Source organism: Acomys russatus, chromosome 1 (genome assembly GCF_903995435.1).
Source record: "Acomys russatus chromosome 1, mAcoRus1.1, whole genome shotgun sequence".
NCBI classification, from domain to species: domain Eukaryota; kingdom Metazoa; phylum Chordata; class Mammalia; order Rodentia; family Muridae; genus Acomys; species Acomys russatus.
Genome location: NC_067137.1, coordinates 81,309,152 through 81,319,796, shown reverse-complemented (window position 1 = coordinate 81,319,796; position 10,645 = coordinate 81,309,152). Strand labels below are relative to the sequence as shown.

The 10,645-nt window shown below is 47.5% G+C and overlaps 1 protein-coding gene across 2 annotated transcripts; it reads right to left on the bottom strand.

The window, feature by feature from the left end:
- Positions 1-597: 597 nt before the first annotated feature.
- Positions 598-9,831, bottom strand: Dact1 (dishevelled binding antagonist of beta catenin 1). Of its 2 annotated transcripts, none has more exons than XM_051147239.1 (4): positions 9,508-9,831; positions 6,970-7,102; positions 5,975-6,130; positions 598-2,779 (listed from the first exon to the last, which is right to left on the bottom strand). In XM_051147239.1, the coding sequence occupies exons 1-4, from the start codon at positions 9,829-9,831 to the stop codon at positions 969-971; spliced, it is 2,424 nt and encodes an 807-aa protein (XP_051003196.1). In that variant the 3' UTR covers positions 598-968. The 2 variants fall into 2 exon arrangements, with proteins under 2 accessions (XP_051003196.1, XP_051003207.1); XM_051147250.1 differs by having other exon boundaries at positions 598-2,671.
- Positions 9,832-10,645: the final 814 nt, after the last annotated feature.

Below are 10,645 nucleotides of genomic sequence, written 5' to 3'. Positions count from 1 at the left end.
GTTTACCAAACACTTTAAAAATTTAAAGCCCTTCTAGATAAGTCAGTGGTCCAATGGGGATTGGAATATGCACTAATGTTTAGGTGGCACAGTGCTTGGTGAGCAGTTCTGGGCTTGGAGTCATGTCCATTAAGGGTGAATTTCTTTGCACCAAAGGACCAACATTTTATCCCAAAGGCAAGCCCTCTAAGGGACAAACAGTTGTATTGGCTACAAGGTAGGAGCGGAGAGAAAGGCATCAACAACTGCTGGATATATGGCCCGAGAAAGGGTTACTGTAACGAAAGCTGAGGCACTACAAGTGGCAAAGATTTTTGTGACTCCTTTTAAGGTCCTATCAAAGTCTCTCTGTCCGGGTTCGCACCTCCAGATTTACAGTCTGGTCTACAAAGTTCTAAATCCAATAAAAAGCATACTTCTGAGAAGAAAATAGGATGGGGAGAGATCTGAGAAGTGTTGACTATATTTAAAAATTTACAAAAAGCGATGAGCGGTTTTTTTGTTTGTTTGTTTGTTTTTTCCTACCTAGTCTAAACTATTGTAAGTAATGCCCCATCAATGGGAAAGCCCTTTCAGGGACACAGCCCTAAAGAATCAAGGAGTGAGTTCACCTCTTAAAAATTCCATCCACTGACCTTGGAAACAAAAGGTCTCATCCAAATAAAACCTGAACATCATAAACCTGTACTTTGCCAGACGCTCGAACAAAACAGCTGATAATCAAAATCCATTCGCTATAACCGCCATTAAGACCTCAATATTGATTTCTAACTAGCGATACATCCTTCACCTTCCATTAAAGGCACTAGCGTCCATACATGACGATGAGACATAATTTATCTTGGGTTTAGCTTAATAAAAGGAAAGTATCCCTTTTAAGTATGACGCAAAGATTAAGACAACACCTTTTTCTTCTTTTTTCAGAGACTTAGAGGGAGGGGAAGACTCTTGCTTGCTACTTGAACTACTCAAACGGTCGTCATCAGTTTCAAAGAGCCAGACCGGAAGCGGAGGATCTTCTTCTTGAGGTTGTGTGAAGCCTTAATTTTGACAAAGGTTTTTGTGGGACGGGTGTGAAGGTCTGGGGCCGTGACCGTTTGAATTGGAAGAGTCTGGACAAACTGGGACCAGATTAAACCCCCGCTCTCCTCGGAGTCGCTGGTGGTGGTGCTCTCACCCACGAACTCGCCCTCGCTCACGCTGGACTCGCTGTCGCCGAAGCAGTTGGTGGTGTAGTTGCTCTGTTCGTCCTCGCTGGTGTCCACCACGGTGGAGTGGAAGAGCGATTCGCACTCGGCCGAGTACTCCGAGTCGCTGGCTACGTAGGCGTAGGGACTCGGGTAAGGTAGTGCCATGGCCACTGGGTAGGCGGCCGCGTGCTCCCGGCGGGCTCGCCGCGCCCGCCGCATGGCCTCCTCGTAGGAGACCTCTGCCGACGACTTCCACCGGCGGTAGTCGGTTCGCTTGTGTTTAGGTTTGGCCACCACCGGCTCCCGTCCGTGCGCGTGCGCCCTGCTGCCCGCCCTATGGCCGCCGGCGCCTAGGGTCCTGCCGGGAAAGCCTGGGTCGGGTGGACCGCCTCCGCGCCGGCCTTTGGAGGAGGCTTTCCTGAGTTTCTTATTTGTATCCGAGTCGTCGGGAAAACGGCACTTCTTGCTTGCAGCCCGTGTTTTCTCCCTGACGGTGGGCAGGCCGTGCTCCGGGGCCGCCGGGCCTCGGACCTTCAAGGTGGCGCTCCTTGCGATCCCCGGGTTCCTGTGTGCACGATGCTGCCTGGCGCCTGCCTGCTGCTGCGCTGGGATGAACTGAGCTTTCACCAGATGCCCTTCCTCCAGGCTTTGAGAGGAGCCCTCGCTTTTGAAGTCCAAGGCCTGTGGGCCGCTCTTCGGTGGCATCTTTTTCTGGGGCTGCAGGGCTTTGCCCTCCGCCAGAGCAACAGGGCTTCTGCCGGGACTTGCTTTAGGAGAACCAGCCGAGACTTGGTTGCTGTCCTTCATGGATTCCCCGAGCCCGGCCGGACACCTTGCAAGCTCTTGCGATGCTGCCTTGGCGGGTTTGGACAGATGCTTGTTTTGGGGTTCCACGGCAGCGCCTGCTGAACAGCCCTCCGCCAGAGCCAGCCTCTTGCTTTCTAACTGCTCCGTCTTTGAGTCTTTTGCCTTCTGCTTAGGTGGGGAGAACGGCCCGTTTTCCAAAGAAGGTATTCCCCCGGTGGGCAAACACATCTGTTTCGTATTCTTGAGGGTCACACCAGTGCCCTGGGGGACACCTCCAGGGGCCCTGACACACACACTTCCATTCCTCAAAAGCACCTTGGTAGGATCAGCGTTCACACTGGTTCTAGGTTTATTGGTCCTTACAGGGTGTGTTTTCTTCTGGACCAGGCTCAGAATGTAGCCGTCCATTTTCTTACTGGATGAAGGGTGAGAGGCTGACCACAAACTGCTCGGAGATGGCAGGGAAGTTTCTGTTTTGGCGGCATTCAGTTCAGATCCGAGGCAAATGTCGGCGGCATGGTTCCCAAGCCCCTCCTCTTCCCTCAGAGAGTTGCCCGTCAGACAAAGGAGAAACATTGGGCTCTGCACAGCGACAGCATGAAGTGGACTGGGATAGCGATATACGTCATTCCCGTTTTTAGACACAAGATCACACTGGTATTTAGGATTCACATCTGCAATGACATCAAGGGAATTAAATTGTGTAGAGGGGGAACTGCAAATTGCCCCTGAGGCCTGGTCTTCAAAGTGGCCGCCTTTACATTCCAACCATCCTATGAGATCTGAAAAACATGTAAAGGTACACTGAAGGAATGGACTGGTAGAGTCAACTTGACTTTGGCCAAAGTTTACTAAAAGAAACTTAGTAGAGAGAGAATACCAAAAATTGAGATATTCCCCACAACAGCTCCTTTAAAAGCTTACCCGAAATTCATAGATTACTGAAATGAAGGCAAAAAATATTCAAGAGTTTTTGACAAAGTTTGATGTATCGTGTCTTTAACAACAACAACAAAAATTAGCCATACACAATGCGTTGGAACTACTGAATAATGTAAGGAAGCACTGTGAAGCTTAGAGAAAACCATGATGCAAGTCAGTGTAATTTAAGATACAGAGGCAAAGAAACTCTGAAGTGAAGCACACCGAATCCTAAGAGTGCCCTTCCAGTGTGATGAGTGAAAAGCAATGTTTACTTTCTTCTCTGTTTCCAATAACTGCACCTTAAAACGTTGGGGCGGGGAGGGTAATTTCTTTTTTGAGTCCACTCTCCCATCTCTTGTTCCTTTTTAAATACTTCCGATTAACTACACTTGCTGTGGACTTTCTCCTCTTATTTTTTAAAGCTCGTTTCCTAGTGGCATCTAGTTAAACATAACTGGCCTTTGGGGCATGGGGGAGTCAACAAAACAGATAAAATCGTTTCTAAGGAGTATTTTTACTTTTTATTTTGTGTGTGCTAGGGAAGGTGCCCAGAGGTGACAAGAGGACATCAGATCCTCTAGAGCTGGAGTTAAAGGCAGTTGGGAGCCACTAAATTTGACATTCAGTGTATCTTCAGTAGCGACACTAAAAACATTTTTAATAGGATAAGGAACTCTGGGTAAGATTTTTAAAAGCTGAGCACTTTTAAAGGACAGATTTCTTAGGGCTGGAGACAAGCTCAGCAGTTATGAGCACTTGCTGCTCTTTCAGAGGACCTAGATTCAGTTCTCAGCACCCACATGACTACTAGCAGCCCTCTGACAGCTCACAGACGATCAGTTGCCCTCTCTTCCCTCTGTGTACATGCGGTGCACTTTCTTAACATACATACAGGCACGCTCATACTCATAAAGACGAGGCCCCTTACATTTCAGAAATGCACATATCAAAATACAGTGAAACAAAGCTCTTAATTAAATGTTGGTTGCTACTTTGGAAAACAAATCTTTTTATAACCTTCAATTAGTTTCCCTCTATTAAATCCATTTAAATATTGACCTATGATGTATCAAACTCAACTGTTGAAGAGAAAGCTTTCTGGCCTTTAGTCATTAGCAGTCTTGAGAGGAAAAAACAAAAATAATCTAGATTCCATGATGATATAATTTATAAAGGGTTTTTTTTTTTTTAAATGAAAATGCTACTCAACCTCTAATTAAACAACAAAAGACAAAAAAACTTGATAACAGTAGAAAACCCTGCAGGTAAACACCTACAATCCCAGCAGGAAAATGGGGCAGGAGAGTCTAGAGTTTAAAAAAAGAAAAAAAAGAAAAAAGAAAAAAGAAAAAGACTTTGAAGAAAAGAAGGAGAGACAAAAAAAAAGTATCATTCCCCATCACAAAATACACACCTTAAAACCTCGCTTTTTTTACATTAAAGTCACATTTGCCTATGAGTTGTCATTCATCTCCTCTCTCTACTTAGAGCAGAACAAAACAGGCCCCCAAGTCCCAGCCCAACTGTCTCCATTATATAAGGAAGAGCTAGGGGTCTGTCTTCACGGAAAAACCTGTCCAAAGGGCCTGTTAATGGGTTTAGAAAGTTACCCTCCGAAACCAGATCTGCAGAGGGATGGGGAACAATTAACAATGAACTTGAGGCCCAGATACTAGATAGATAATTGATAACAGGGTTCCATATTCTCCCAAATGGTTGATTGCTGCCGACAGCACAGTGTACAAAAGGCTTGACCAATTAGCAATCTCAGCTGCTCAGTGTGACGTTTGCTTTGCCCGGACTCAAAATATCAGCCTTGTACTTAGACGAAGAACATAGAATTCAGCGTCTCATTCCTGCTCCTCCAGCAGCTCTTGTCCTCATGTTTTCTCTGCTGCTCTATGTTACCAAAACATAATAGGAATAAGGAGGAGCTGGAACTTTCAGGGACAACTCTCATTCAGGAAGTAGGAGCTTCTGGCAATAGATGGCTTGATAGGCCACATTTTTTTATTTTAAATCAGATGAGATGGTTGAATATAACAATTTCTGAATTTCCTTGAAGTGGTGGGAAAACATAAATTAGACCTGAGTTTGAATCCTGTTGTGACCCAACTATATAGCCTTAAGTCATTTAAATAACCCCATTTAATATTTAATTTTAAGAGGATGTGCCTGAGCGTATATGTACCACGTGTGTGCAGGGACCTACAAAGGTTAAAAGAGAGGTCAGATCGCATGGAACAAGAGTTACAGATGGTTATTCTGGGACCTGAGCCCAGGACCTCTACAACAGCAGTAAGTGCTCTTAACTGCTGAGCCATCTCTCCAGACCCTCTTTTTTTTTTTTTTTCTTACTACAAAAGTGCACCCTGAAGGTTAACAACTACACCCTGAAAAACTGCTGAGAAGATGAAGTATGCAGCTCATCATAAGTTCCTCCATCACTAACAATATCATGGTTATCTCTGAAGCCTGTGTGGAGGACTATAACACACCGGCTATGGGGAATTTCATTATGTGGGTATTCTGAGAAATGTGCGTGGGCCACTGCTCCCTGTAATGTCAACAGTCCTTGGCTGATAGGCATATGTAACTTAATGTGTACTCTAGAGAATAAGAGAGTTCCAGGATAGTTTTCCAAAACTTAAGGGCCAGAGAGATAGTTCAGGGGTAGCATGGCAAGGGGTACCCCCAGAAACCGAAAAAAAGGATGTAAAACAAATGAAGCTGTAGCTGGTATATAGTGTGTGTGTGGTATGTTCAAGGCCCTGGATTCCATCCCCAGCATCCGAAAGGAACGAGACCAGAGCTCAATGTCTCAAATATGGGGACAACTCCTCTAAAAGCGACGTGTCTTTCTAATTCTATAATAAAAAGCCAAATAGCACCCAAAGAGTTGGTTACTCGAACTGTTCATATAGACCAAAGTATAGTGCATGCACACAGTGACCAAACTGTTGTCCTATCAAGAAAGCAGCTGAAGCTACATAACTCCAAAGATCCCCGACCTCTTCCAATTAAAGTTTCTATCAATGGTAAAAAGTCCTTACCTGCAGACTTGGGGCAACCGTCTGAGACAGTCAAGGCTGACTCTAATGGGCTGCAAAAGCAGGTGCTGGAATGGCAACCGGACAGACACTCGCTGAACACGGAGTTGGAGGAGTTAGACAGGGACCCCGAAGCCCCATCACTCAGCTCATAAAACCCTACAAGTAAAAAGAGGGTTGGAATTAGGGCCACACTAAGCAGCAATACACACCCATGTCAAAAAGACGAAAGGCGAGGCGCCAAAGAAATGGAAAGCTGCTTTTTGTTTCAGGTGGTAGGGAGGGGGGTTCACACACATTGTGGATTTTAGAGTCCTGGTTATATGTTTTATTTCAAATATTCCTTATAGAAGGCAAAAATCCATGTCAGTCTGGGTACAGCTCAAAGTTCCTTACGTCCTCCTCTTTGTCCCACCTTTAAAGTTGTATAAAAAGTAAACCACATCTGCCAGACCCTCAACTTTAGTATAAACGTTTCAGAAGGAAGAACTAGTTTATCTGGGTATGGTGGCTCGTGCCTATAGTGCCAGCACTCAGAAGCCTGAAGCAGGAAGACAAGAGAGGATTCAAGGTCAACCGGGGCTACAAAAAAACAAAACACAAAACAAAAAGCCCGAAGTAAATGGTAAGCAGATAAGTTACTTTAAGAGAAAAAGAAACATAAAGAGCCAAATGGCTTAAAAGAAGAAGTAGGGGTGAAAAACTGCGGTGATCTCAGGAAGTTGAAGTGTGACTAATTTTCTAGCCCAGATCTGACTTTCTCAGGTTTCAAAGGAGGTCTGTGGGCTCTTCCAGGCATCTGAATGGAAGTTTGTATTTTTTAAACTCGGGGCACTGAGCAGCTCAACCTTATTACTGAAACTTTTGTGAATTGAATTTATTTCCCCCTCGAGGAACTGAAGGGTGGGCTGCTTTTCCATTGTTTACACACTGGAAACAAACTCCATAATCATCAGCTAGTGGGAACCCTGAGCTGGCCCTGGCTCCTCAAGCCTCACCTGAGCTGGGCCGACTGTCTGCCTCCAGGCGCTCCTCAGACGTCTTCTCAACATCCAGTCTCAGGTCACTTATCTGCTTGTCAAGTTCCTGCAACTGATTCAGCAAACCAGCGTCTCTTCTCCTCAAACAATTCTGATTAGGAAGAAGCGGGGGGGGGGGGGGGGAGAAAAAATAATGGGCACACAGTGACCAAACCAGAAAGCCTTCCATCCAAACCACTCATCCAAAAAGTCGTCAAGCCCTTTTAGATCAAAATGCTGCTGGATAATCAGAAATAAAAACTTCCAAGAATGCGAGGCATAGCCTATCTTTAAATCTAGCTCATAGTTTTTGTCATACAGAGTCTGCTCACTAAGAAGGATAACAATGGGCCAGCAGCAACTCAGTGGGGAACAGTGATGTGCCAGCCTGACTATCCCAATTCAGTCCCCTGAGCCCACACTAGAAGGAGAGAACCAACCACAGGGGCGCTATGCCGCACAACCACACTCATTTGCATACACCAAATACCCAAAAATAAATTTTTAAAAATATATATGGCTGAGCTGTAGCTCAGGGGTAGAGAGCTTAGCTAGTGCGCACTAGCCTCTGTGTTCAACACCCAGAACTGTAGGAATGGAAAAGTCTTGGGGGTTTTTTTGTTTGTTTGTTTTGTTTTGTTTTGTTTGCTTTTTATTTTATTTTTATTTACTTATTTCTTTAGCTTTTACTAATCTATACAGACTGTGACCTTTTATAGGTAAAGGTAAGGAATTTGTATAGTCTTTGAATCATCTGATGTGCCATCTGATGTGCAGCCAGTGTAAAGAGAATCCTTCACAGTACACTCTTGAAGTCAGAGTAACAGATTTCCTTACATTACACTCTAATCTTTCTTAGGTGAGGTTTTCTGGCCAAATGTCATGGCCTACAGAATTTTGTTTTCTATTAGTTGCTTAGTGGGGCTTAATCAGTCTTAGGGCCTTTGAAAGCAAGAAATTAATACTAATAGCCAGCGCCAAAGTATAATGTGAGCTGGCAGAATCCAAAACCCTCCAGGGAGAGCCCATCAAGGCTTGAACTCAGCTTGGGTTTCCAGAGGTGACAGAGTGGTTGTGCTAACTCACACCGCCATCTAGTGCTTCCTATTGCTGCAAAAGCAAAAGACTGCAAAAGGCATCTGGTTCAGATCAAGGATGCCAAGTCTACAAATGAAAATAGCACCGTAAACACTGACTGGAGTGGAATTCTCCTGACACACACTGCCTTGCTCCCCTGAAGCGGACAATAGGAACGCTCCACTCATGATCTGGAGATTTCTTTGGACAAAAAAGGTGCTGTTGTACAAGACAATGCTGGAGTGTAAACGGCTTTAACCCATGTACGTAAAATTCTGTTCTATTATCAAAGAAACAGTAAAAATGCCAGAACAGAACTATTGCACAAGCCACAGGACACATCCTTACAAAACAGATACAAGGAAGTATCTAGTCCTTGCTTGTGGCCTGTGACTTTTAAAAGCTTGGAGACGTAAGCCATATATGCTTGTGTGCTAAAAATTGAGTTTCATCAGGAAAAAAAAAATGAATTAAGTAAAAGCACTTTGATGCTCAACAAATACACAAAAAATGTAGAAAACAGTAATACAAGAAAACACATGGCAGCCCACAGCATCGCTTTCAGAGGACCAGTATCTAGCTTACGTAGTCTAATAAAACATGGTGGGATACGAATCTTTCTGCTATTTCCAAAACTACATTCTGAGGTCACTGAAACAAAGCTGCCGCCATCATTTTGAGGCGGCATCAAAAGCCGTTCTCAACACATGAAGGCTCAAAGTTCTTTTTCTGCTTTGCTAATGAAGACTGCACAGTACGACTGAGGCAGTGACAGAAATCCAATAAGATAAATACTCCCAGCGAGCAGGCTCTCCCACCTCCACCACCAAGCACAGCTGGCTGGCGGGCCGGATAAAATACGAGAGGAGGGGGCAAGCTCTCCGGCCCAATTGCCAGTATTTGCATCTAGTTTTAGCTGCCTTATACAAAGGGCTTCTATTTAAAACTAAGCACCATCCCAGGCGAAAGAGACTTGCAGGGGACAGAACACCGGGAAGGGCATGGCTCCCAGCAGGAGCTTCGCCACCGTAAAACTCTAGGTTGGACAGTTGGGCAAGCCACAAGCCCCTTCCAAGCTTTTGTGCGAGGTAACTAGAGAGACTACAAGGTGAAACGGCATTCTAAGTGGGGGTTGCAAACCTCTGTGGAAGAAGACATGCCTAACTTTCAGGCTAGAACCAAGGGAGTCCAGGAATTCTAAATGGAGGATGGAAAAGCGGCCACCCCCTGACCGCAATCCACGCGAGGTTGCCAGCTCCTCAGGTGACACAAAGCAGACATTCGCCAGGAACGCGTGGAAGTCACGCGAGGCGGTCATCCGCGACACTAGGGGTCATGGAAAATCGAGGCGGGGGAGGGGGGTGTCACGTCGTGGCCAGGGATCCCACCGCCAGAGGCCACCAACCCACTCTCTAGCCCGGGCCACCGACCACTACCTACCAACTGCCTCCTCAGCAGCAAGATGTTCTCCTCCAGGAACTTCTCCTCCAGGCGGCTGCGCTGCACCGCATCCCCCCGCAGCTCCCCGGTGCGGGGCGCGGTGGTCCCCACCGCCCCGGAGCAGCGCAGCGCTCCGCGCACCAGCAGCTCCTGGCGTTGTCGCAGGTACCCCAGCTCCGCCAGCCCCGCCAGCGTGGCCTCTTGGCGCTCGCGGGTGCGTTGCCGCTCCGAGTCCGCCTCGCCCCTCTCCCGCCAGCGCCCCTCGGGCTCTGGGCCCCGTCCGGGGGTCGGCGGCTCGGGCTCGCGAGCGGCGTCCGGCTTCATGACCCCCGCCCCCCCGAGGCCCGGCCAGCCCGGGAGCAGTAACACGAGCTAAGGTTCCGGCCGCGAGCTCATGCCGCCCGCACTCGCATCCCACGCCGCTCCAGTCCGCCGCCCCGCAGCTGATAACGCCCCGGCCACGCTACGTCACGCCCGGCCCCGCCACCCGCCAGCCGCCACCCCGCCCGCCCGCCGGCTTGCAGCACTCAGCTCCTGTCAGGCGCTGCGGCCGCCTGCGCCCCGCCCTGGTCCCGCCCCGGCTCCGCGCCCCCTTTTCGGACTGACAGCATCGCGGTCCCCCTCCGCGCCAATTGGCTCGGCTCCGTCGCCGCAGGCCGTGGCGGGGCGCGGGCCAAGCATCTTGTTACAGACAGCCTCGAGGGCCGGTCCGCGGGGCGCCGTAGCTTCGGGCTCCCGGGACAACTTTCTGAAACTTAACCCCTTCCTCATGCATCCACGCTCCCTCTCCGTTCTCTTGGATTTGGGTTTCGCCTTCCCAAGTTAAAGTCCGCTGGGTACTCAGAACACCATTTCTGTGGGTTTAGGCTTGGAGGTTGCCTTTGTCTTAAACTCTATCTTGTAACTGAAAAAATACAAAGCAAGGGCATTGTTCTAAAACTCTGTTTTTGTTTGTTTTAGCTTTTCAGTGGAAGCCTTGCTTTAGAAGGCATTTAAAATCAGGCAGAAGGATGCTGACGTAAGGCCAGCAGTCCCATCAATTCCTATAAAAGCTTGAACTTTATGAGGGGTCGCATGAGTACCTAGGGTTTGGGGTTTTACTGTTCCTTAGCTTCTGTTCACTAGAGTCCTGTCTCCT

Excerpts from the sequence above, each read along its gene's own strand:
- Dact1 (XM_051147239.1), bottom strand. The coding sequence starts at position 9,831 with ATGAAGCCGGACGCCGCTCGCGAGCCCGAGCCGCCGACCCCCGGACGG. Across the intron at positions 7,103-9,507 it reads TGCTGCTGAGGAGGCAGTTG|AATTGTTTGAGGAGAAGAGA; the intron begins GTAGGTAGTGGT and ends CTTCCTAATCAG. Across the intron at positions 6,131-6,969 it reads AGACAGTCGGCCCAGCTCAG|GGTTTTATGAGCTGAGTGAT; the intron begins GTGAGGCTTGAG and ends TTTTACTTGTAG.